The sequence below is a fragment of the Megalops cyprinoides genome, chromosome 8 (assembly GCF_013368585.1).
Source record: "Megalops cyprinoides isolate fMegCyp1 chromosome 8, fMegCyp1.pri, whole genome shotgun sequence".
NCBI lineage: Eukaryota > Metazoa > Chordata > Actinopteri > Elopiformes > Megalopidae > Megalops > Megalops cyprinoides.
The window spans coordinates 4,781,017-4,808,488 of record NC_050590.1 but is presented as its reverse complement, the minus strand read 5'-3'; the positions used below and the strand labels follow the sequence as shown (position 1 = coordinate 4,808,488).

Genomic DNA, 27,472 nt, shown 5'->3' with positions numbered 1-27,472 from the left:
GTGCAACTTGCTTTAAAGCATCCTGGCATGGTCCCCCTGTTCCTTTATTCGCATTTCCAGCAGCTGTGAATTTTATGGATGGAGTATTAGATGATTTCATCTTTATGCTTAAGCTACTTCCTGCCAAAGCGGACTGGGCTCTGATCATCCATGATCTCTGTCTCATCGTCTTGGGTTACTCTTACTGTGAATAAAAGTTTAAAAATTTACACCCCAGATTCATTCAAATCCATGAAGTAATCTTTAGGATGTATAAAAATGATGCCTTTTTGCAATACACCAGCAGGGTTTCGTTTTTACAATGGCATTTTCCATTAAGTGTTTTTATTGAATCTCAAGGTCAGTGTTTTTGGTTGATGTGGTTGTCTTTTGTATTACACTATTATGTGGCCTCCTACAACAGATGGATATTTGAAGAGGATGATCAAATACTTCTCTGTTAATACAAGATAATGATGAAGATAGTATTAGTTTTGTAGTTTTGTGGTGATGTGCAAAATGTTCAGTACCTGTAGGTTCACCTCCTAGTAGGACCTGGCCATTTACACTGGGTTTCAGTTACATAGCAAATGGGAGACTGCATGGAAATTCAATGTCATTGGCTCTTCACATCGTCATGGTAACATCTGTTTCCTTGTCGTCTTTCAGGGAAAACATTGTGCCAGATGTTAACTTTATTTATAGTGTACAATACTTGATAACTTGTCTGAGTAACAGTGTAGCTTGAGCGAAGTCATGTTGTGAACAGTAAATGTGTCAAGTTTTGATACACAGGGAACGACGAAGGAGAGCCAATGTAACAGCCTTGGCTGCTCGAACAAGGACAGAATTCAACAAAGGTTTTTAGAGTCAGCTCCGAGGCGGGAGGCATACTGTTGCCTCATTCAGAATAAAGAGGTTCTTGTTTAAAATATAGCAACTCTTACTGCCAGTGGTGCTATACTGGAGACTGACCACAATACCTGAATGAGCACTCAAACTGGAAAGTCAAACTGAAGTTAGGCGTCTATGTACACACGTTAACAAAGTGCCGTTCTTCTTTATTGCGATGGTGTTGTGCATGATCTGTAGTTATGATTTCAGCCAAATTTCAGACATTTTTTTTCGCTACAGTTGAATTCCAGGTATAGCTATGAATTTATATTGTTTTATCACAAGTTACATAATTTGTAATATATTATAGAACAGTTTGACTGTCTTCTATGTCTGTTAAAGGTTGTAACAGATTGTTTGCACGTACTGCTGAATGATATTTCATTCATGGGGCGGCAGTGTAGCATAGTGGTTAAGGAGCAGGACTTGTAACCGAAAGGTTGCCGGTTCGATCCCCGCTGGGACACTGCTGCTGTACCCTTGGGCAAGGTACTTAACCCACAATTGCCTCAGTAAATATCCAGCTGTATAAATGGATCACATTGTAAAGAACTGTAACCTATGTAAGTCGCTTTGGCTAAAAGCGTCTGCTAAATGAATAAATGTAAATGTAAATATTTGAGGTCATATTAATGTGTCATTCAAAGATAAATCTATCCCTGTTCATTAGGAGCACTGTGACATGATGAAGCCTGCCAGTATTTATGGGCTAGCATATTTCTGTGCTCAAAACATCTGAAGTCCAAGCTGTTTAAAAGAGACCTTTCTGGCTGTCCTTTTGCCTGACAAGATGATTATTTTTATATGAGTGTGCTGGTCAGCATATCTAATTAACATGAGAAGATGGCATTTCTGTGTGAATTATAAAGGAAGGTGCTATAACAAAGTACACATTTAGGAATGTAAGGCTGACCAAAAAAAAAAACTTTGTGCACCATTTGTGTTCACGCCTGTTCACCTGTACCCCCCCCCCCCCCTCCACACACACGTTCTTAAACACGCTGCTGATTTCGGGCGCTTTGCGGCCAAGTCTCGCCGAGCCCTCGTGGACTGCCAGCCCAACCTTCGCTTTACTAGAAACAGCGGCTGGATTGAGATTCTAATGCCGGCTCCCAAGGGCATTTCCTAACCAGGTCATGGTTGTTTAGAATATTTATTTCAGTCTTTGCGGAGGGGCCGTTGTCCGTTTCCCGAAGAGGAGCCGAGCGGCGCACGGATTCTCCTTTCCTCCTCTGTGTCTAAGCCATACAGATGGAAAGAAACATATGTGTCCCAGATTTTACATGTGGTCTAATCACTAAAAATAGAGACTTTGAGGTGGGAGGGGGAGGGGCGTACTGTTTTATATATATACGTGTTGTACATGAGGTGATGCAAATGGACAGATTTTTTTTTTTTTTTTTTTTTAAGTATTACTTGCGCTTGATGGACCTAAATAAGCAGACTTTCAGGTGACAGCTGGTGGGAATGTGAGGAGCACAGCTCGCTGTTATGTGACCCCCTCATGCTGAATAGGAATGTCAGTCGTGACAGGGCTAGTGTATTCACCACCGCTCTCTCGCCTTCAGTGGAGGAACAGGGGATACGCATGGCTACCCGGGGCCATTCATGGTGTCCAGAAGATTTTTCAAGCATTCTTTAAATCATCATCTGTACGCGTGGAGAGAGAGGCTACATTATTAATAAATAAATAAATAAATAAATAAATAAATGGCGGTTCAACTAGAAGATATACATGTCAGATGTGTATAGGGCATAGTTACAGTTTGTAGTCCTTACCGATTATCCGTATCAGTAAGCAATATCAATAATGATCATTAAAGGTGTGTATAAATCTGATAAAATCATAGCTTGTGGTGTCATTGTGATGGCAGCCTGTCAGCTCTCTGTTGTCTCTCACGGTGACCAGCAGGGATGTAGGGCTCACTGTTTTCCAGCCCCAGATGAGGGGCTGTTACTGGTAATATCCTACAGGTTGTCCTGGCCTGGCGAATACTGCTTTTATCTCATTGTCAAGAGGAACACAAGAGGGGTGAAATATTGATGAAGCCATCAGCATTTTGGAAGCGTTGTTGCATCCAGACAGAAACATTTTCAGTGCTGCTGAGAAATTGAGAACAAAAACTGCATCTCCCAATTCAACAGACGTTTGACAAGAACGCTGTTATTTATGTTTCATCGAGTTAATAGGTTTACACAGCCAGGCTGTCTCTCTCCAACAGGCAGAAGCATTCCTGTAGTTATTTTTTTTGGGCCCTACAGGGGAACTACATGTGGTTATTAGGACCTAACGCAATTCATAATTGTCATTTGGGCAACAACTGAGATTCAGCTACAGGCCTCCAAGAGAACATGTTCATTTCATCCTCTCTGTGATGCATAGGAGCGTGTCATTACTATTTCATTTCAGTTTTTCTCGTGAGGTTTGTCAGTTACAGTCTCTGAGGTGCACAAATCACATCTCTTCACGGATACCGAGAATCCCCTCACGCTAAAGTGTGTGGCCTTGAGATTTATATGGTGAAAAACCTGCCGTTATTGTCAGGGGGACCGAGCAGAGATGCTCTCAGAAACGGTGATCAATAATGTTTGACCATCCTTGTCGGCTGCATATTGACCACAGGGATTTACTGGTGTCATGCGGGCTGCTTGCTGATTGTTACTTCCGCCTTTCACTTTAAGATCGATTGTGTTTGTTGTCTTTCATAGAGGTGGTGTTTTTTAATCATAAAGTCCAGCATGTCATTACATATTTATCTGTGTGCTGTGGACAGATTCTGGGGTTTCCATGACCAGTACTATGTTAAGGTTCTGGTTAGGGTTAATATGATTATCTTTCGATAGAATATGATTCGGTATCACAGTCCAGTATGTTGTCCTTTACATAATTCTGTAGTGCTTTGAATGCAGACATCAGAAGAACTTCGACCTTTGTATTGAATAAATGTGCATCTGGAGCATTATCAGACAAAAAAAGCGCATGAACGGTTTTATCAATTTTCAGCAAAACTTTAGTCAATGTTGTGTTGCCCTGGCAACAAACAGGAACAGTAGAACTTTCTAAAGCATGTGTGACTAAATAGCTTGTTTTTTTTTTTTGTTTAAGAACAGTTGTCAAAGCTGAACAGTTGTCCTTGATGATAACCTAAAAGAAGAACAAAAACAGTGGTTGCTAGACAGAAAAAAAAAATACTAATAATAATAAAAAACAAACAACGTTTTTGTCTTTTTCTGTCAGGTATTAATTACATGGTGTCAGTTGGTCATTCTTTTATGCATGTGACTATCAGTAGCTGTATTTCTGTGTAGATTATAATAAAAGATTTGGATCCTTTCACACGATCAGGGGTGTTTCTGATGTCTAACATGTGTTTGTTGTTCAAAAACTAGACTTCAGAGTCTTGCTTCATGCTCAGAAAAGGGTGGTTTTTATGGTAATGTATCACAAAGTATCACTGAAAGCTGTTCTCTAACATTGTCCCCTCCTCTTCCTGCTTCTCTTGCAGATAGCAGTGCTTTGGACACGCAGGTTTCAAACACATCCTTGCTTTTATTCAGGCCTCTCATTTGTTCTGCTTCCATACCCGGTTGTGTGGTTGTTTGTGATTGTGTCATACTGTCGTTACAAAGTACTGCATGTGCCTTGCCGTGTTATTTCACAGACATTTCCCTAAAAAAAATCATCTTTGTGTTTATTTATTTTTTTTTGAAAAACAAGATGCATTTGTAAACGGGATAGTTCTCAGAAATGATGACACACCCATGCATACTGCTTGCATTTTACAAGCTGTTGTGTGTGCGGGCCAGTCAAAAGGGTAGATTCATAGTCAGGTGAACCATGAAATATTGCTTGAAGTAATGTGAGATGGTGTGGACATCAGCCTCCAATCTGAATAGTAAATCCTGACTTTCAGAATTACATGAATGCAAAATTATTCCTAACAATTCCTTTGGGGTATATTTTCCTGTATACCAAATGCAATGTACTGGAAATTTCTAGCCTTTTTCTTTTACCTCTTTTGCCCTAAATTGATTGTCAGATATTTGGTATCACTTTCAGCAATGGTTTCCTGTAAGTGTACTGTGTGTGATGTGTACCGATTGTGCTGAAGTGATGTTACAGGTGCATGTATGGTTGCTGTGGTAACATCCTCGATATCTCCCCTTTGAAGGCACGACTTGTAGGTGGCAATGTCCTGGACCCCTCAAAACTTCTCGGACTTCAGGGAGCAGGGTAAGTGGAATGGATTCTGAGTGGATTTCCTTCCAGTCCTCATGAAGGAATGCACACTGTCAGTCTATAAATGTTTTTAACTTCTCAGTGAGGATTTCTTTAATGTTGTATATACTGTGGATGCCCTGTTGTATTGCTCCCTGATGGGTTGTACTTGCTGGAATTTGTATGCCTTTGTGCTGCTGTCTCAGCCAGGTGTCTCTTAAAGAAAGAGATTCCCTGAAAGTACTACAGATCCCCAGAGGACATTTTTAAATGAGTATGCCAAAATGACCAAGCAACTACGGGTTATATGATAAAATGAAATTTCCTACTTTTTTCCACGGGCCGTCCATTTTTGCTCAATAATCATTTTCCATTCCGTTCAAGGCAATATCATATCATGAAAAGCTCTCAGATTAAACAGAGAATCGCCCTGTCACACAGCAGTATTCACAGCGTTGGACATTTACTGCCTTACACTGTGGCAGCAAGTTAATGATTATTTCACCGTAATAATGGATAATGTTTACATTTTAAACACAGATATTACGGTACTGTGCAGCAGGGCACCATAAACGCTATGCATTTCGAATGCAACTCAGTTTGCCGAAGGTGTTTGATTAATGAGATTATCCAGGATAGCTTACACTTCGCGGGGAGGGTAGCGAGACCGGCATGTTGGTTTGTTTTAGCTGAGGTAGCGCAGCTTATTTCCTCCCGCTGTGTTCTGTGAGCAAGACGGAGGACAGGGGGTGGGTTTTGTGAGACGACCAGCCATGAGCAGGGGAGGAGAACAGAATGGTGCCTGCCGTGACCTGCGGGACCCGTCGCAGGGCCGGGAGCTCTCACTGTCACTGCAAGGTGCCGGGGAGGTGCCGAAAGACCTGCAAACAGTGGGAGATCCCGGCGTGCCCCCGGGGTGTATTATTTGGCAGGAGGCACTCCAAACTGACCTTGCGGATAGGGTCTGGGACTCAGCTGAAACTCAGATCAAAGTAAATAGAGATAACGGGCATCTCGACCCTGACAGGTATTGATGTATTTTTAATATCACCGTTGCATTGCAGTGTGTATGTTGTATGATTGTGTGGATAAAGATGGATGTGGCTTCTGAAGTGAGGGAGAACAGTGCTTGATTGGGGTTATTAAGTTGCCTGGTTTGTGTGTTTGCAACGAATGAAGTGCTTTCATGAGATGTACAAGTGCCTTCGGGTTTCGTACTCTAAACCACATCAGTCTGAACAGAACATTATTATTCTGAACACAGCTGTTTGTCCCTTCTCCTCTGTAATACCTTTGCAACAAGTAATTTGTATTAATTAAATATTAAAAGTGAACTGAGGTATTCTTTTTACTTATTTTCAGAGGTAGAGAGAAATCAAATTTCAGGTTATGCAGCTGCACATAGGTCAGTGATTCTCTGGCATTGGCTGGGCTCTAGTCAATAACGTGTCTCAGTCTGGATCATTAGATTGGCTTCAGCTTGAGAGAAAAGCTGCTGCTTGGTTAGGAAGCACACAGCATACAATGACTTCACATGGAAGAGCCATTGAGAAAGAAGAATTTGTTTGCTGTTGTTTTTCAGTAAACATTCACGTTTGATTTGAGTACACATTAGCAGTTCACATTACTGATATTAGTCATTAAGTACGCCTTAGTCACCACGTATTTCCTACCCTGGGGATATAGTGCTTGTTGGGATTTGTTGATTGTCTGACCCCCCCCAGCCCCCCACCCCCTTTTTTTCGGAAGGCTCAGCTGTGGCATTGCCGGGGCTAAATGCGAGTGGATGCAGATCAGATGGGGCCCTTTCCAGAGCACAGGGAGCGCAGGTGTCACATCCAGATCGATTATCTTTAGTTAGCATGGAGGGCTGTGGGAGGAGGTATGGGGGGGATCACTTTTCCAGAGGAGAACGGAGAAAGGACGCAGGTGTTGCATCCAGGTCCCCTCTTCCCGAACGCAGTGCGTGCCGTGCAGGTGTTGTGTCCGTATCGCCCGAGTCAGATACAGTGGGTCCTGGCTGCACGCCTACGCTGTGTACTCCCTCTACATGTGTTCTGATTGGCAGAGGCAGTTGGAGCAGACTGGGCCTGGAGAGAGTCACTCCTGGGGAGTTCTATTTAAAACCACCCTCCCCGCCTTCGCTCCTGTTGCTCCACAGGTTCCCTGCTTTTGCCGCCCTGTGCAGGGTGCCACCAGCTCGGGGCGGGGGGGTGGGATCAGGGATGGCAGCAGGGTGGGAGGGTTAATGTGTTAGTCACGCTCAGCGTGGAGCCCGGCGAGTCGCAACCGGGAGAAAAGGCGAATGACATACGACCCGCGCCGTTTCACCACCGCCGTAAATCACATCACCCTTTTTCGGTCTCATAATTTTGCACACTGCGCAGCATTATTATGATATTAATATCCACTAAATCTGTCTCCCTCCCTCCCCCAGACCTGGCAGCATACTTTATGGTATTGACAGCATGCCGGATTTACGACGCAAGAGGACCATGCCTATTGTCCGAGACCTAGTGAGTAATCTGCCTCAACAAGGTTACTTTTGATTTGTGTTGGACTGTTCTGACTCCCACTACATTATGCAGGACAAGCAAGCTTACCTCGTGCCCCGAAACAGCTCCCCGTATTCGCATGTGAATTTCAGCCTCGAACGCTGTATTTCACACTCGATCACTGTCAGCGTAGCCATTAGCATCCATAGTATGCGTATTAGTGCATCATGGTACTTGGCATGATGCTAAGCATCCAAGGAAACCAGTCTCTTATACCTGCATCACAAGTTTTTCAATCAGGAAAGTCAGTAAATATCTGTGCGATACATTACTTCACTGTCCATTAGGAGCTGCTCTTATCCAGAGCGACTTACATCGGTTACAACTTTCACGTTATCCATTTATACAGCTGGATATTTACTGAGGCACTTCTGAGTTAAGCACCTTGCCCAAGGGTACAGCAGCAGTATCCCAACGGGGAGTCAAACCAACAACCTTTCGGTTAAGAGCCCTGCTCCTCGCTGTGCTACACTGCCTCTGTTGTAGCAGGTGCTGTGATGTATTGTAGAGAGGAACAGCTGGCAGCTGAAGAGTGCTGATGAGAAGGCCCAAGTGTAGGCATCGCTGTGAGTGGTGATCATGCAGCTGCTTCCCCACTTCTGATATGCTGGCAGGGGGCAGCGATGCAGCCTGGTAATGCAGAGATGATGATGAAGGAAGAGCGATGAAGAGATGATATCCCCTACAGCCGGGTTTTGCCATTCGCGGTCTCCTGGATCGTGGCTTATCACTGACTGGCTGTTTGATTGCAACGTCTCGTGAGGATAGTGGTTTATACCTGTGAAAACCCCCCAGACCTTTTTCAACAGTGTGCTGAATTAATCCAGCCTCCAACATTGTACACATCCGATTCTTCATATTTTTCTCTTGGAAAGAAAAGAGGGATATACCACCCCCTTTCTGTGTTAGCGGTACTGTATTTTCGGCTTGATACTGAACAGGTAAAATTACATCATTACCTGTGCCCAGTCACCCCTTAATGAGCTGATGTAGTGTTTATCCAACTAAAGTGGATCTCAGTCAGTCGTCAATGATGAATTAATCAAATTTAAATTAAACCGTTCAATTGCTTTTCTAATAATGTGCACAAATATAGTGATAGGTTTCCTTTGATGCTCAGTATATACAATTACCTTGCTGAAAATAGATTAACTGTAATCCTTAGAAGTAGGGCATCTCTTAGTGTACAAAGTGTATTTGTTGCTCTTTAATGTGTATTATTCTGTCTTGTGTCTGTTTTTTTTTTCATAATTTTCTGTTAAGCCTTCTCTTAGCTCTCACTGAGTTAACTACTAGCCTAGACTATTTTATCACTATGTGATTTTTGTGTTGAAGTCTGAAGTCTTTTAGTGTTAATTTTCAGCTGTGTCTAATTGTGGATAAGATCAAAGAGTGCACTGTAATAATACATTTCCTGTAACATACACAATGTGCTCAGCTCATTAAACAGTAAGTTTTAAATTAGCTTCACTAACATTATTTATTTTGTTAGGTGATGCGGCAACAACATGAAAGATGTAATTATTACATAGCCTGATTATATGCTTTTGATACTAGATAAGTGCTTACATAATCATGAAGTGCAAAAGTTGATGCTATATTTGTCCATATTTCTCATTAAATTAAAAAAACAACGCTGTCACGGTAAGTGTGGGCTGGGTTTTGTGGACATATTTGCCATTCTTACATGTGCCCATAATGACTATGGGTGATATTTTTCAGTGGGTTGTCAGATTTGTGTCGTGCTGATGTCCAGTAATAAATATATATATTGACTCAGTGGGATTTAATTGTCAGCAACATATGAAAATTTGACAACTCAACCCAAAAATATATATCTGAGGACTTCATTGAACTTGGATGGACTTGTGCCGGGGCTTTTAGATCATGTACAATGATGCGCAAAGAAAGCCTTTTACACCCCCAGATGAAGTCAGAGTAATCTCAAGGGTATGAATCAGCTGTCGTCCCCTTCGCCCTTATGTCATTGGTTTACAGCTGTGTGATTGCTTCAGCTGCAGAAGTGTGGAAACGCTTCGGAAATGGAGAGGGGGACCGGGCTTGGAGATGGGGGAGGGTTTGTAAAAACAGATTCCGGTCCTTTATTAGGCCCAAACACTTAAACCCGAAGCGGTGTTTGTGGGTTTTTTTTTTTTTTTCTTTATTGTTTATTCGCCTTGGACTTTGACCCCGTGTGACACTTGACTTCAGCCTGTGCCTGTAATGCCCGCAGCGACTGCAGCAGTTAAAGCACAGAGAGCATGCTCAGCCGTCTTACATCAACTCCTCAGTTCATGTAGAGTTCACTCTCAATTCCCCCCCCTACCACCACCCTACCCCCCACCCTCGCTCTGAAGCTTACCGTGGATCTTTACCATAGCATTGCTGTAAGATTAAAGGAGAATGGTAAAGACGAATCCAGTATTGTCAGCTGCCAATGCCTGTCCTGGCTTGCGCCATGTTACCTCCTCCAGTGCTCAATGTGCAACACCCTACTTTCTCTAACCAGCTTGACTGAGCTCAGGATTTCATCTTCAGTAGCATCTGTAGTAGTAGTGAGTCAGCACGGAGGTGCCGGCCCCACCATTCTGTTAAATGAGTGTGGGCAACAAAAATTCTTCACATAGCAGGGGGAGAAAAGCAATACTGCAAAGCATGGTCTCTTTTTTTTTTCCTCTTTGTTAATAATGCATGCATTGATAATTACCCTCATGATTGTTTTCCAGAATTAGAAACAAAACTAACTCCAGAGGTTTCACTGGGCCTTCCTCTGGTGTAGCCTACCCATATTTCCTGCATGGCACCTGTAACACCCCCTTGCACTGGATAGAATGGAGGCTCTGTCTGCGCTCAACGCTTGGTAACTATGGATAATGATCAGTGCTCAGTCCCCTTCCTAATTAACACTGTCTGTTTATCTTTTTTTTCCCAATCCCACTTCTGGACATCTCAGGCTTTGGTAAGTGCCATTTCTTAATTGAGGTCATGCAACCCCACGCCTGCTTTGTTTATGCATAGATTAGCACTCTCTCCAGATTAACGCACAGCGCACTCAAATTCCTCTTCTTGGGGAATTTCGCGGTTTAGATTGGGACGTGCAGTAAACTGCATTTTTTTTTTTTATCTTAATTAGCGTTGTTTGATTTATCTTTTAATTAAGCTTCCTCCTCAAAGAAACCAAGTTATTTAAAGCCATAAAACTTGCTTTAAATGAGCAGCAAATCTCATTTTTCTGGGCTGTGTGCCCACTGTATGTAATTACACTGTAATTGAATGGTATGGACCATGTAATTCTTGCCTAACTGCAAACAGTTGATAGTAAGATCCTGTATAACTCCTGTATAACTATGCATAATTGCATAATAACTACCATGCAATCCCTGTGCACTTTCACAAAGGCACACAGTGATGTTGAACATGAGCTTATGAGTCATGTAGTTAAATGTTGTATCACGAAAGCTCTCCTCAAACCTTCTGCTAGCATTAACTTCGACAGTTCTTTCCCTAATCCCAACTGCAACCCTTCATCTGACTACACAATTATGAACAGTTACAGAGTTACAGAGTAATTGTTTGTAGTTACATAGTAAGTGTCTATTGTATATAAAGTGTGATTATTTTATGTTTTTAAAGAACATAAGAACATATGATGATGAGAACAGGCCATTCGGCCCAACTAAGCTCGCCATTTCTTAATTAAAGAGTATCCAAAACTGCATCAAGTCTAGACTTGAACACAGCAAGGGTCTCTGCCTCAACTACATGACCTGGCAACCTATTCCATGTATTGATAAGTCTTTGTGTAAAATAATATTTCCTTATATCAGTGCGGAACCTACTCTTAACTAGTTTCCATTTATGTCCTCTTGTTTTACAGACTGAACTCACCCTAAAGAATCTATTATAGTTAACCTTATTGATTCCTTTTATAAATTTAAATACCTCAATTAAATCACCCCTAAGCCTCCTCTCGCTTAGTCTAAATAGGTTAAGTAACTTGAGTCTTTCTTGAGTAGCTTTATATTATTATATTTCATGCCAGGAACTAATTTAGTTGCCTATTTTTAAAGATTTACTGAATCAAAATTCAGAGTAAAAAAAGTTGGTTGGTCATTTATGTACAGGAAAGCAGTTTTCCGCTTGTAAATACAAAACATTTTATCTGCATGGACCAAGAACGCTGTATTCCTTTGTGAAATATTGTGTTATTCTATGCTGTTGTTGCATTGCACAATGTTATCTCAGAAAGGTACCTGGCATCTGTCTGCATGCAAATTTGGTATGGTAACTGGGGGAAAATTGCAAACAATATCTCCCAGATCTGATTCTGCAGATAAGATAATGTTGTAAATAGAAGCTAAATTCCTTACTGATGTTCTCCCAGAAACGAGCATGTGTCTTTCAAATCACAAAGTAATAGACACAATGTACTGCAAACTGCAGATTAAAACAAATAAGTAACTCTGTGCATCATCCAACACCGCAGAAAAATGACAGCTCCACATGTGACACAAGGTGCACTTGCCACTTTGTAATCTAAGTTTTAACCTGAGAAAAATGGTGTGAATGATAATGACTTCAACTCTGTTTCCTGTAGACGCTGGCTGCTCGAAAGGCAGGCATATCCTTTGCCCTCGTGACCAGATCTACCTTAAACAATGAAGACTTGGTAAGTGTTTCCACACTTCAGGGGCACGTCTTGATATAAATCACGCTTAATCCAAAGAGTCTGCAGCTAAGAGGACGCAGCCAAGCGGGACTAATGCAATATGCCATGCACGCATGCAAACAACCGACCATTACGGGAGGACGAAGACAAATTCACACGCGCTGATTTTAAATCTGGCGCAGTGGAACTGGACTGAAGGAGTCAGCGCTGCGTCGGGCGGCTGGTGCGTAATGCTTGGCCATAGAGTGACAGGGGAACAATTGGCAATACAATAAAGCAGTCTAATATTGATCGATGTGGTTAAAGAAGAGCCATAGGAACACTCATGTGTATTTGTTCATATACCAGAAGCATTCACACTCGTGTGTATTTGTTCATATACCAGAAGCATTCACACTCGTGTGTATTTGTTCATATACCAGAAGCATTCACACTCGTGTGTATTTGTTCATATACCAGAAGCATTCACACTCGTGTGTATTTGTTCATATACCAGAAGCATTCAATCAAAGAACGTGGTTCAGAGATCAATAGGCCTGCATAGGTTTGAGCAACCTTTTTTCCCCCCCTCTTTAGAATGTATTGTGGTCCACGTGTTGTATGCAGCCATATTGTAATGCTCTCAGAATGTTGTCTAAAGACTGGTCTGTCCTTGAGTCTCACAGCGTTTCTCTGTTAATTATGGAAAATCCTTTCGGTTGAATTGGAGCCAAAGCATTAGAGGGCGTTGAATGTATTAATCAATGACCGGAGAAAGTGTCTGGACTTTTTAGCTGACCTCCCAAAGCAGCTACACATTAATTCATCTCAATACGCTTTTAGCATGTGCGTAAATAAACTGGTGCACAATGTCACGGAATTCACTCCGTAATGTAGTTTTAGAAGACAGGTCTCTCGGCGGCAGCCAGACATGCGTGATGAACGGGTTCCCGCAGAAAAGGGTCACCTGTTCTGGCATGTGAAGTGATCCATCAAGAGTGTATCGGCCCCTTCTGGCGGGATATTAACTCTGCATAACATGTATAATACATATACATACACAGTGTCCTCTAATGCATACAAAGAGGAGAGCTTGCTTCTGTTGTCACTGATGTGGTTTACACCTTCAGTCCTTATTAAAGGAAATGCTTTAAACAGGTTTGTCTGCTGACACTTTTAAAACACCTCATTGGAAATGATATCTCAACCTGTGTGCTCTGCTCTAAATAGGTACGTTGTTCTGCACTTTTACTAATAGGAATGCACAGGAAAGAGGCAATATTGTCATCAAAGTTATAAATACACCTTATTAGCACTTAAAGCTGCTTATAACTGTTTAGTAGGCAATTAAACAAGACATTTTGAAATTTTTTTTGTGCCTCCACAAACAAATCCACAGCAATCCAACTCTCGTGAAAACACCAGACTTGAATTCTGCAATGTTTGCGTCTGTCTGAATTGAACTAGCTCTGTGTGTGTTGGGGTCTGAATAGAACAGTGTCAGTTTCAGCGTAAAATTTTACAAACTGGTAGCATCCCGGTAAGACAAATAGATGGCCGAGTGCCTGCAACACAGCCAACCTGAATGTGCCTCAGGGGCTTAAACTGAGATTGTAAAAATTCCTGGCCTGTTGAAATAGGGAGTCTGAGATCAAGTATTCATTCAGTTCTGATTGACTGGAGAGAGGGAAGGTAGCATGCATCAATAAAAAGAGTCAAACCCGCAAAAGTGAAAAGGGAAATCTCGCTGGCCCTGAGAGGGTTCGCTGCACTTCATCCGGATAATTGCTAGAATGCTGCATTCAGGACAACTTAAAATGCATTGGCTTTGCGGTGTAGTTTCGCTTCGGTGTGATGTGAACTCCAGCCCGCCTGAACATGCAGATGCCAGCAGACCAAAAGATGTAGTTGTCTGTCACGCAGCTCTCATGAATTTTGGCAGCAGCCAGAGATCGATACAACATGTGTCAGCAATTCATGACTTCAGTTTATGTGGTGTCTGACATAATTGCATTAAAGTGTAAAATAAATGAACAACTTGAACTTCTGCTGTCAAATCTACCAGACCTCTCCCGTGCTCCAGGTCACTGCATCACTGCCCAGGTAACCACAATATTGTGATTACTAAAAGTAAGCAGACCTGCAAAGTGGCTGAAACATTATCTTCTTATAAACAGCAAAAGTGTAGTTTTAGTGTCAGTTTGTATTTTCACAACTCAGCCAGTTCAGTACAAAATTGTAGGCAAGGCTACTTCTTAACATGGAGTTTAAAGACTCATTGAGCTACTCCTCAAACCTGGTAATTATTGCCATGTCCTTTGCCTCTCACCTTCCCACCAACAATTTTGGAAAAGCAACATACCTGAATTGTCTTGTATCTTGGTTCTCACCTTGAGAGGGTTAGGGTTAGGGTTAGGGTTAGGGTGAGAGAGATAGATACAAGGTTCTCACCTTGTATCTATCTCTCTCACCACTGCTGTGACCCTGCAGACCTGTCATTCCTTAATCCATTTGTCTAAAACATGATCTAATTTTCAGGTTTTTGCACCATTGCCAGAAAGGTGTACTCCCCAGCAGGAAAAATATAAGAACTTAAGAGAAAGCACAATGGTTGAACCACAAACTCAGATTGCAGATCCTTTGGAAGATTAACATCGCATAAAATTCATGCCCTTACTTCTGTGAAATGCTTACCCCTTCTTGACCTTCTTTTTTTAATCTCCAAATACAAGCCACAGCTGTCACACTCGCCCCTCAATTTTTCCTGGAAATCCATCATGTTAATATTGAATTGAATTGAATATTGAATATATGAATCACCAACAGTTTCAATGCCACAACACTCTTTTTGAATCTCTTTACTAACATACTCTTGCTGTCTCTTTATTTGTGAGCCTACTTAATTTGTTAGTTTTTTAGGCAATAAAAAATTTTAGCTGGATTTTTATTACATAGTAGCTGTAGAGTCAGACAGCCATACTATATAGTTATGTCACTCAAGACTAATAAACTCAGTAGATGTTGAATTGTGGCTAGTAAAAAAAAAAAAAAAAAAAAAGCCTAGCAAATATTTTGTTGGTGGCAGCTAGTGGGTGAATCTATCTCATTTCCAAATATTTGGCAGCTGACCAATCTGAACCATTCCTAAATCCATTTTTAAGGATTAGAGGTTTTGGTTGTTGGGGTGAGAGTAGAGGGTTCCAGAATGTGCAGAAGGCTTTGGTGAGGATGGGTGGGTGGGGGTGGGGTTGGGCTTTGCATATTGTATGACCAACACTTCTTACAGCAAATAGTAAAGGGATCAGCTCTCTTCAATTTGCTAGAGAGCATTTTTTTTCCCTTTTTTTTTTTTTTTTTTACCATGGCCTGTCACCAAGCTGTGAAGTCAGTGGATATCACGCTGACATCTGGTTTGTCTCAACGCCTTTGGATTAAGTGTGTTGTCATTTCTTTTAAATCAGTCTGATAGCTGGCTGTTTCATCAGACTGTGCCACTCGTTTCTGCCACGACCATCTGACTCAGCTCGGGTTCAGATTGTTATTCCAACAGCATATGGCGTCTGCATATTCCCCGTGTCTGCTTATCCATTAGCTCACATTGCATCCCAGAGGAACAGATGAATTTGCACGTTTTTTGATGGGCTGGGCAAATAATGAGAGGAGTTTTTAACGTTGTCTGAGGTGAACAGTGCAAGATAGCGTGGTTATGCATGTGTAAGCAAAGGAATGGGATGTAATGGTACTGTAACGTTGTGAGGAATTAATACAGAAATATGCGTATGCATAAGATAAAAGAGAGCTCATTATTGCTAGCGTGTTTATTAGGCCTTGTTGTGAATTATTGTGAATTGCTCCCAGTGTTGTTCTGTTGCTACGACTCTGCTGTTGGCTGCTGTATCAGATTGGTAGCAGTTGTTTAAAATGCCTTCTAGTCGTTCAGTATAGACTGTAAGTTCTTTTCTTTTCTCTTCCTTGCACTTTCAGTAATGAGTTTACCTCTGAGGCTCAGGACAACTGTCGTGCAAAACCAAATTTATTGCAGAGTCTCATTCTGTGTAGAGATGCTAGATACTGTATAGTTTCCATTACCTTCATCGCTACATACTGACATGACAGAACTGCTCAGACAATTGGAGTGGTTATTGACAACTAGCCATTCAATTTAAGCAAATGAACCATATTAAGGACCATATTTAATCAAATAGAAAATGGATTCTTTGCTCTTAAATCTTCATTCTGGAGGGAATGTGATTAAATGTTTGATTTCTGAATTGATTTTGGAGAGGAATTTGAAATTGGGGTACCAGGAGAGATTTGATCATGTTTCCACTGAATACAATGTAAAGAGTAGAGTAGCTGGTGTCTATGGGCCACATAATGAAAGAACTTAATTTTAATAACATTCACATAGGTCTATGTGAATGTTAAGCAGTTACTTATTTATTTAAGCATCTGTTTTCATTAATTTAATCAATTGTTTAATTCTTAAAATTGTGTTGGAAGAATGGAACAAGTAACTCTTCTCTAATCACACTCAGTTATTTTTCTGTACCTAAAAATATCACCATATACAGCAGGCTGTAATATCGTATCCAAAATGTGTTCTCTATGTGTTTTGCATTCTTTTCTGATTTCATTGTGTGAACATATCTGACATGTTGTAGAGAAGCCAAAGTCTCAGCTCAAGAAAAATCAAAAAACCAAAAAAATGAAGGCTTTAGTGATTAGTAGTGTGGAATTTGAACTTAGGAGTTCTCAGAGTGTGTCTGCCACGGTCTCTTCCTCAGAGACTCACTTAACCTCCCACTGTCGTTTCAGAAACTGCACGTCCTGAGGAAAACCCTGCAGGCCTTAATTTACCCCATTTCGTCCACCACCCCGCACAATTTCGAGGTGTGGACGGCGACCACGCCCACCTACTGCTACGAGTGCGAGGGCCTGCTGTGGGGCATCGCCCGACAGGGCATGCGCTGCACCGAGTGCGGGGTCAAGTGTCACGAGAAGTGCCAGGACCTCCTCAATGCCGACTGCCTGCAGAGTGAGTGCAGGGTACCTGGCTCTTCTGTGTCCCTGTGGGCATCACCAACCGCCCCCCCCCCCCCCCCCCCCCCCCCGCTCCCTGCCCCTGCCGCCCCGCCAAGCTGATGGGTCTACCAGCTTAGGCATTCTTTTATAGCCAATGGCCATTTGCTATTTTTAAGAGGTCTGCATGCTGAAATTAATGTGTGTGTGTGTGTGTGTGTGTGTGTGTGTGTCACACTTTAAGGTAGGTCAGCAAGGTGTTTGTGTGCCTGCTTTACAAAAGGCCTGGTGGCTGTACACACAGGCAGGCATGTATGCACACACACACACACCTACATACACACACACACACACCTACATACACACACACACACACACAAACACACCTCCTTATAAAATACCTTGTCAGAGCTTTGCCGTGAACTGCACCACCTACAGTAACACATTAGAGTCATTTTCAAGAATCAAGAATGAGGCGTTTCAAATTTCTGTTGTGCGAATATGAGGCAGGGAAAGGAGATACTGTAGAGTGACTCTCAGCACACAGCTGTCCAGTCAGGCTGGTGGGTCATGTGTCATCCACCGCCACTGTATTGATCCGCATCCTCTATCGCAGACCAGTCCCAGGGGCCCAGGGGTTGGCTGGCTTTACAATCCTCGTATATAATTATTATTCAGGACACAAAATACCGACACCTTCAGTTTTATTTTCATTCAGTTATTAGTTTTGCTTTGAAGCTCCACGAGACTTTATTATCGTGATCGCGGCTGATGCGTCTGATGCGTTTGGAGATTTGCAGAGGGTGAATCTCAGGTCACTGATCCTCTTTGTGCTGAAGGCAGGCTCTTTATTGCCTAGCCATAGAAGGTGTCACTTTGAAGTGTGCCTTAAAATGGGGAAATTTGAATGATCGGCTGCTTCCATCAGTTGGAAATTGTCTTTCATGTACATCCTTAGAGATTGTAAAATAGAAAACAAGCATGTCGTGTATGGAATTACAAGAAATTCCACGTGCTTCAAAGGTTATGTTTTAACCTCAGATATGTGTTCACTCACATACTAAAGCACTGATTGACCAGTTTCTTTTCACTGATAATTATTGTTTTTTTGGTGTGTGTGAGAACCTGCCTCTCAGTTTGGGTTATGCTTCAGAATGATTAAATATCCTCCATTAGGTTTCATCCTGCATTGCATTGTTTTAGTGATGATCTGTGTATTGGTTGGTTGACCTCTAGCATTTTATTCTGTGTACCCCTACTTTATCTTTCAAAATGGGGTTAGCCAACCAATGACTGATGTTAAACAGATTTTTAAAACATGAATTTTCTTCACAGTCTGGGTTCACAACCTCAATTCAGAAAGACAGGCTTGTTAGTTTAGTGTGATTGGAGGACCAGTTATAGTTCAAAAAAACGTGTGGCATTTTGTTTTCAAATGGACTGTTTGTGTCGATCCTCTTGGAAAAGGTTCCACCTCATGATTGCGTCCGCTTTTCCCGTAAAGATTTGTGTCTTTGCTTCTTCCAGGGGCCGTAGAAAAGAGCTCCAAGCACGGCGCTGAGGACAAAACCCAGAACATCATCATGGCCATGAAGGAGAGGATGAAGATACGGGAGAAGAACCGGCCCGAGGTGTTCGAGGTCATCCAGGAGATGTTCCAGATCACCAAGGAGGACTTCGGCCCCCACCTGAAGGCAGCCAAGCAGGCTGTGCTTGAGGGCACCTCGAAGTGGTCCGCCAAAATCACCATCACAGGTAGACTCCCAACTACACTCTCCGCTCAGTCCACCCTCTGGGGTTTGGGATTTGAATGATTTTTATGTTTTGCACATTATGTTGTCTTTGTCTTTCACTGTCTGAATGTAGCACCATGAGTCCCAGGGAAACGTTATTTCAACCCTACAGTATACTTGTATATGGATGGGCTGACAATAAAGCTCTCTCTATCTTGACTCTTGAATTGGGTGTTGGTGATTCCAAATCATTGGAATTACTGGTTATTCACTGGTGATTACAAAGCAAAACCAGTTTAGTAACAACTCTGTCCCACCAGGGAAGACTCTTCGTGACCCTTCTCTATTGCAGGCTTGCTTTCTCAGCTTTCTCACAAACTTGCCAAAGTTCACCTCAGTGAGTTATCTTCTCTGCCATTCCTGGGAAGGCTGTGCCTGTCCTTTTCGATTGTCATCACCGCCGTGTAGCTCTCTCTGTAGTCTCCACGGTAACTGAGATCAACCGAGCAGGGATTTGAGTTGAGGCTCAGGCGCCCCGCACCTCTCCTTATTTTGTGCACCTCTGTAACTCCCCGCTTTATCCAGACCACATCAATGTGCAGGGGGGCAAAATGGCCTTGGATAAGGTTACTGAATGTAGTCTTTTTCCATTGGTTTCTTCATCATTCGCTTCCTATATATACACAGTACACAGCTTTATTGATTCTGCTGGAGTCTGACAGGAGTAGTAAGAGACTTACAGTGAAATGGTAAAAGTTCACAGATTCTGTAGGTGCTCCCTTCTCCCGCCGAGAAGCTTCTTAAACTCTCACCGTCCTGAGGAGGCCAGAGCTGCACTGATGGATCAGAATTCCTCTTGTTCTCAGGGATACCGACTGCACTGTTTTCACGTCTCCCTCTGATAATGCTGATAAGGCTGAAGGCCTTCCGCATATAGTATTCCAGATGCAGCTTGTGGTGCGTGCTGTCCACGGCATGAGTCAAAGACAGCCCCCAGCAGTCAGCAGTAAAAGGACATACAGGATATACAGTATGTATGTTGAATAATTCAGTGTGCCACTCATTCATATTTAATGCCTTGTGTCCTTTTCCTTTTATGGTGCTGTGAAATACTACTGCCACAATGAGTAATGGTAGCACAGTCCCTTCCTGATTTTTGCACTGACTGACCCTGATTGCACCAGTGGGGGCTCTGGCAAATCAGCAAGCAGGAGTAATGTAATTCATTCATCAAGATGTGATATATATTTGGTTTCAGTGAGGGGCTCCTCTGCCTACAGTAACCCCTTTGTTTATTAACCAGGATTTATAACATTGTTCCTTGCTGATGGTCACGCTGCTCTCCCCATCCAGTGCTGTGCGCGCAGGGGTTGCAAGCTAAGGACAAGACCGGCTCCAGTGACCCCTATGTCACCGTGCAAGTGGGCAAGACCAAGCGCCGGACCAAGACCATCTTCGGGAACCTGAACCCTATCTGGGACGAGAAGTTCTTCTTGTGAGTACTGCGGGGAAGGCTGATGTTGGGGTAATAAACAGCAAAGCAGACAATATCGCAGAATGAGTTTCCTTTACTTGTCATCTGTGACTGGTTATAAGTACAGTGATTTTTTTTTTTTTGGTGTCATCCTTTGCATGAGCAATTTGATTGAGTCCTCTTTTCACTCGCTCCCATCACGCTACATTTGGTTATGAAGAATATCCGTGCGATATAAGATTTCGGAAAGCCGTGCTTACCCCCCTGTGCCCCTCCTCTGGTCCACCTGTCATGGCTGAAGAGCCATTTCTTCTCAGTTCCCTCACTGCATGACTGTTATCTCAGAAAGGGGCCTACCGCTAAAATGGAGGTAATGAGGAATGATCTGTATTCTCCCTGGCTACTTCCCCTTTAGCAGAAATTGGATGATTTCTTTTCATATTCTTGAAGTGAACTGCACCGCCTTTTGTATCCTTGAGCCCGCCTTGATAATTTAAATGTCACATCAAAGAAGCTCAGAGTGACTGAACATGAAATTCACCCCTATTTATATATCTTAAGTCTCCCTGAGGGGCACTATACCGTGATAAAGCATAGGTGTCAAAACTATGGCAGCGAAGCACAGGAAGATTTTTATAAATCCTTAGTGTGGAAGGGTATAGCTTCAGAACAACCGTGCTTCATCGGAGAGATTGTTTCAGAGTGTGAATTAAATTATCCATGGATAATTATTCTCTGCTGCTGTATTCTCATGTGGTCCGAAGACAATGAAACCCAAATATAATATCACGATTATATATTATTAATTTTATTTAAAAATATTAAACACCATCTTAATTTTTTCCTACAGACATTGGAATGTATTTCTTTTGTCCTTTTGATATGCTGAAGTACATACATTTTTACAAATCTGTGCAGTGAATTGCAGATGCCCTTCATTATTGGCTTAAGTATGAACACCCTACATACACACAGCCAGCGTTAAGATATTCGTTTATAGTGCTTTGCTATATGAGTTTGGAATGGTGCCATGGCACTGTATGATCTACATTACAAAAAATAACATTACATCTCAAAAAAAAAATGCATGAAAAGGCAGAGTTTGAAAAGATGTGTCTGTGTTAACCCTTTCACACGTGACTCATTTTATGTTATGTAGCATGTGTGTTACGTTACATGGTTCATTATGTTTTCGTTAGCATAATTAAATCACTGTTTCCTCAAAGCTAACGTTAGCTAGAATTTTTCCAATGTAGTGTTCTAATCACACCGGTTTGACAGTACAGGCGAAAGGGTTAAAAAAGTTCGAATACATCGAACTGTGAGGTAAACAAAGGTTTAGAGATAGCCAAGACTGAAACCAAGCACACCTTCCATTTCATAAACACAGCACGGCTTCTGTTCACCTTTCAAACCAAGGAGCGTTTGACCTCAGCATGTAAAAGATCTCCGCTCTCGCTTCCATCTCCTCCAGACAGGTCCCACAGAGTGCTTAGTGTTTCTTTTTTGTTACTGATGCTTTAGGCTTTGTAATACCTTGACACCAAATAATAATTGGTGGTAACACTATACATCAATTTGACCTTATAACAGTGTAATAAAAATGTAATTACTTTCTGAAGGCATGGATTGCAATACATTATTATTATAATAATAAGGAAGTGGTACAGTTTTGTTGTTTACATTAATGTTATATAACCACCACAAAGTAACTGGTGTGGAACAGGATGTTATGATTTACTTACAGGTAAGTGTAGCTAATGACACAAGTAATGGCAGTGTTGTTGCACTGGTATAAGGTCAACACTACAAAAGTGTTACCCAAAAGCCTAATGTAAGAGCAAATAGCTTTGATGCCTGTCCTTGGCCCCATTGTTTTGTTGGTTGTTTTTTTTTTTTTTTCTTTCCGTGTGATATTTGTATGCTGCTTGAGTTCCTTGCGTCAACCTGACAGTATAAGTGTTCTCCGGTCCAGCTGGCCAGCAATTCTGATTGGGTGTGCTTCCTTCTCTTCTGTGTTTACCGTTTAGTTTCATTCCAAACTGAGCCCTGCTCTGGGGAGAAGGGAAGAGGTTTGCATTCAGACTGTCGATAATACCTCCGTACCAAATTCTTTACGCTGGCCAGTTCTTTGCACATGCCAGAAATGTCCCTCTTTCCTCTTACACTCGGCAGTTCCCCTTTTATGTTGACCAGTACAGCGCTGTTTCCTGACCCAGGGCCCACAGTCTCTCTGTGTGCGCGTATGTGTTCCAGCTGCCTCTGATTCATGAGGTTCGGTTGAGCTGTCAAGCTGTGCTTGACATTCCCAGACAGTTAGCTGCTTTAAGGCCTTGAAGATGGAGATGCCTTAGAGGTGTGTTTGTGCTAGCAAAAAGAGGCAATTAACATTTATTCATTAAAGTTTTGTTTTAATATCTGGCCCTTAAACAAAGTCAGGGCAGCTGTCTTGATTTAGTTTAATTGGTTGTTAAAATCATTGTTCCGGTCCCTAAAATAGTTCATTGAATTGTTCATTTTTATTAAATTTAATACTAATCACTATTACTGTTTTTGTTTTTTACTGGACAGAAAGTCCAGAAAGAAGTTGAGTTGCCTGAATCTTTCAAAAACACAACAACCACACAGCACATTTCATTCATAAAGGACCAGGTGTACATGTATGTCTAGTGATCCAATCAAAACTGGATTCATATTCACCTAACAGCTCAATAATGCATTAATATGTAAGAGTTCAACAGGTTTGAAAACCGGCATACTCACTGTGTACCAGAGGCCAGGGTCAGGAAGCCTTACCGCATATTTCACTGCCTCTGCTGTGTTTAAGACTTACCAATCCTCCAGCAGACTCTCCAGCACAAATATCAGTTTTGAGATCAAAGCTGGCAGTGTTGCAGAGGTACTGTGCTCGGTACGAGTAATGACACAAAACACTGAAAGTGAGGCGGCAGTTGAAGCAGCTTTTGTCTGCTGTCAAGGCCTTTTCTTTTTCTCATCCTACATGACAAAAAGCACAGGACACACCGAAGAAGTGAAAACCTTGCCATTCTGCTTCTGGTTAGCTTCAGGGGTGGACACCAGCAGTTTTCCCCAACAAAGGGTCTGAGATGCTGCTGAATTTAAAAAAAAAAAAAAAACCCTTTCAACGAGGAAGGTCATGTTTCTAACCCCCCACCCCCACACTGTACCTCTTTATTTCCTGTGAGCTGAATTCCCTTTTTACAGTAGTGATTGAGTTGTTGTCTGAGGCGCGATCCCCCTGTTCCGGGGGGGGTCTTGCGGATTCTGCACACGTTCCACAGCAAATTGAAACACTATATATTTGCGCTGGTTGTGTGTGACAGTGGAACCCTGCAGAGGTTAAGAGAGCACACAGCCCCCCGGGCCCCGGGGGGACTTGATATTGATGATAGGGAAGACATGAGACCATCTGCTGCCCAGGGACTTCACTGTGACTCATTGATCACTGTCTAGCCCCAACACGCTTGCTCTGCGTCGCCCCCATCAGAGCAGAAAGCCAACAGCAAACGCAACAGGACAGGTGTGTCCTAAATGAACACTCCCTTACTAGGTTACCTCCTCATCTTGGGCTTTCATTAGCCTGGTATCAGGCAAGACAGAAGAGGTTGCAGGTGTACGACAGCCCCGACATTAGCTGAATTTATCTCAAATTTTTTTTCTAATTTATTCTTTCTGAATAATTCATCCCCCTGGGCCTTAATGTGCAGGTCATTATAACAAAGTGCTGCATAAAATAAATAGCCTGAAAAGCAGCCAGAATGCTGACATCCTGAGTAACGAAGACATGCAGACAGCTTCATAAAGGCTCCTCATGGACATTTCTCGGTTTCACAAACAGTACTGGTGTTAATTTTGTCAGGTTGTATTTTGTGCTCATGTATTCTGTAATACAACCATGACATGCGATACATTCAAAACCGTGCCATATTTTGTAGAATGTGGGTCGAGAATTTTGGCCCCCAGATTGTGAGGTCAAATGAGCAGTAGACTAATGGTTGAAAGAAGAAAGATGATGTTAGATGACATTATCCAGCATCGTACATAAAACCATCCACAGTGTGTATAGACAGTACACATGCTGATATATTACTTAAAATGACAAGTAAAAAAAGCAACAAACAATAACCAAGGATTACAAACCTGATTTTGAAAGTAGTCATGCAGCTAGTTTGATAGATGTCACTAGGCTACTCAGGCATTGAATAGTTCTAAAATTAGAGAAGAATGTAAATTATAATTAAGCATATGCCAAAGATCCTGGAGGAATTTAAGCTGTCATGCTGGGTATGATAGGAGCAGTCTCATCATTGATAAATTGTTAATTGTGATTAAACTTTATCAGAACTAATGAAGCATAATTTCATAAATGTGAAGATGAGCAAGTTGATTAGTTAGTTACCAGTAGCCATGCCAGATAGCTACCTTTGTCAGTATCATTCTCCAACGTGTTTGCACTTTGAAAGGAAGGCACTGAGTCATGTCGTTCCCTTTCGTGATACATACAATGACAGTGTGAGTCTGAACACACTGCCTCCCAACACTGATCAATGAAGTCAGACATTTCAATGGACCTGAAGAAGTCAATTGTGTATGAGAATTTCAGAAATGCTTTCCTCTTCTCTCAAGGCCAGCCTTCAGCTAGTACCCCTTACTTCACATCTCTTTTGTTAAACTACAGTGATGAATCTCAAAGGAATTACAGGCAAAACTAGCACTACATTCTGGGTCTGAGCTGTGGACAAGACATGCTTGATAATATGGTTTTCACTGGGGGCAGCCCCCATCAAAACTACCACAGATACTGATGTGGTGTAGCAGAGTACAGTGTCCTTTTGTATGAAAGTACTGACATCACATCAGACATCGTAGTTTGGAACTCACTTGTGTATGTGTGTGTTGTTTTTTAACACCTAAAGCTGATACCTGATACAACTCCAAAACATCCCGTATTGAGCTTCCCGTACCCTCGTCAACATTTGGGCTGTAAGGCCAGGTTACACAGTTTTGCCAATTGTACATTGTTTTGCCAGTGCGAGGTTGCGGTTTTTGTATCTGTTTTCAGCATAATCATCAGGGGGATAGCGCAGGTAGCTGAAGTGCAGGGTTTGGGCAGTTTTCAGCTGTATTTCGTGCAGATACACATACTTCACTGTGTCATTTGTATTCATTTAGCCAAGTGGCGGTGGGAAACTGAGCCCGCATTCACAAAGAATTTTCAACAGTTCATTTCCTGTTTTTGAAATCCCGACGTCTTGACAATGTGTTTTGAAAGCACCATCTGTTTGGTCGCCTGTGAGAGGAGAAATCAAAGAATTGAGGGATCCTACTTTGTTAGTGGGACTGGAAGGCAGATAGATTTGTCCTGTGCAATATTTAATTTGGGTTTCACTTTTTAAAAGGGCTTTGCAGAACAGATAAGAGCACTTTGTCCCTTAATTTCAAATTCATAACGACGTTTTCAAAATGAATACTTAATATTCCCCAGTTTATCCTCATCTGTAAGACGTTTTGAATGTTACAGATTAAACCTTGGTCGTAATAATTAGAGCTGCCTTTTTATTCACCAAGATTATTAAGTAATACTTCAAAAATGTTAAAGGATAAGTTTCTAAATTGCAATTATGTTTTTTTCCAATTCAAATTTTTGAAATCAAATGTATCTCCCTTCTTTGTGGTCTATATGGTCTCTTCTAAAAGACGATTTGAAAAGACGAAGAGTAAAGCGATTCGTGTCAACCTCCAATAGTTCACAGCAGTGTCCCAAAATAATTCTGCAAGTGCATTTAAAGAGTAATGAGCTCTGTTTTTGTCCTAAAGAGAGGATGCATCTCATGAGCTTACCTCAGACCCATGGCTGAGGTTACATGCATCTGATTTTCATCCTCCGAGTACTACCCACAGCCCCCCTCGTCTGGGATTAAAAGAGTGTGGCTCTCAGTTATTTCTGGAGAGGAGCCCTGAAGTCACCAGCAGCAGGCAGCCATGCCAGAAAGCACTAGGACTGGCTCTCCGTGTGAATGACAGACCCCCGTGGGCCTGACTCTCACCCCCTGCGCCTGCCAGCAACCTCTCGCCCCCTCCTACCTGCCTGCCAGGGTCCTCTGGGGGTACAGTGTGGGTGTCACGCCCCCCCCCCCCAGCTCCCCGGGGGCCTTGGAGGTTCTGCAAGACACAACTGTGGGGGGAAAGCTCCAGGGGCACCGAGGGAATTTAGTCGGCCCTGTTCTGGTGTCGGCCCAGCTGACTGTGAACTCGGAAAGACAAGATTTTGACATGCTCTTTTCTCCAGGATACATGGGTTTCTTCCCCAGTGTCTGGTGCATTGCTGTAACTGTACTTTTAAATCGCACAGCATGGTGGATGTGCTCGTTCTTCCAAGCTTTTATACTGAGCGCTCTTCACAAACTCCTGTACATAAAAACCTTGAATGCCCTCTGCCGCCTCCCTGGACTTCTCTGAAGTCAGTATCTTTGAGTTTAGCCGGTGTGCACCTACGCAAATGGCATAGAATCAAAGAGGACAGCAAGCGAAACAGATGGGCACTGTGTATTGCCTCTGTTATTACTGTGTGCAGGTGTGACCGTTTGATATTATTTTTTGGGGTCATCTTGGGATCTTCCTAGTTCATGTGGTAGAAATTCTGTCGGACCTTTATGAATTCGGCTCGTTCTGAGTCATTGAAATGGCCTCCCTTGAGGTTTTTGGAGATTTTAAGTTCTCAGATTTATTGCAGTGGGCATAGAGTGTCATTTTGTGATATGTTCAGTGGATTAGACTTGAAAAGCAATAAGGAGAGAATAATTAGCACATATGTTGTTTTTAAAGGAAGTTGTGCTGGAATTCGCCCTCAGGGAAACCCTTTCTATGCATGATATAAAAATCTATTCTTTGTGGAAAGAAGAATGGAGAAAAAGTGTTTGTACTTTT

The 27,472-nt window shown here is 42.2% G+C and overlaps 1 protein-coding gene across 1 annotated transcript in view; it reads left to right on the top strand.

Annotated features, from left to right (window-relative positions):
- LOC118782079 (protein unc-13 homolog C-like) overlaps positions 1 to 27,472 on the top strand; it is a 105,530-nt gene that overhangs the window by 4,652 nt on the left and 73,406 nt on the right. Inside the window, exons 2-9 of the mRNA XM_036535326.1 lie at positions 4,380 to 4,402; positions 5,046 to 5,107; positions 7,530 to 7,608; positions 10,601 to 10,606; positions 12,245 to 12,316; positions 17,114 to 17,333; positions 18,845 to 19,072; positions 20,404 to 20,545. Coding sequence (XP_036391219.1) covers positions 4,380 to 4,402; positions 5,046 to 5,107; positions 7,530 to 7,608; positions 10,601 to 10,606; positions 12,245 to 12,316; positions 17,114 to 17,333; positions 18,845 to 19,072; positions 20,404 to 20,545 — 832 coding nt within the window. The remainder of the gene's footprint in view (positions 1 to 4,379; positions 4,403 to 5,045; positions 5,108 to 7,529; positions 7,609 to 10,600; positions 10,607 to 12,244; positions 12,317 to 17,113; positions 17,334 to 18,844; positions 19,073 to 20,403; positions 20,546 to 27,472) is intronic.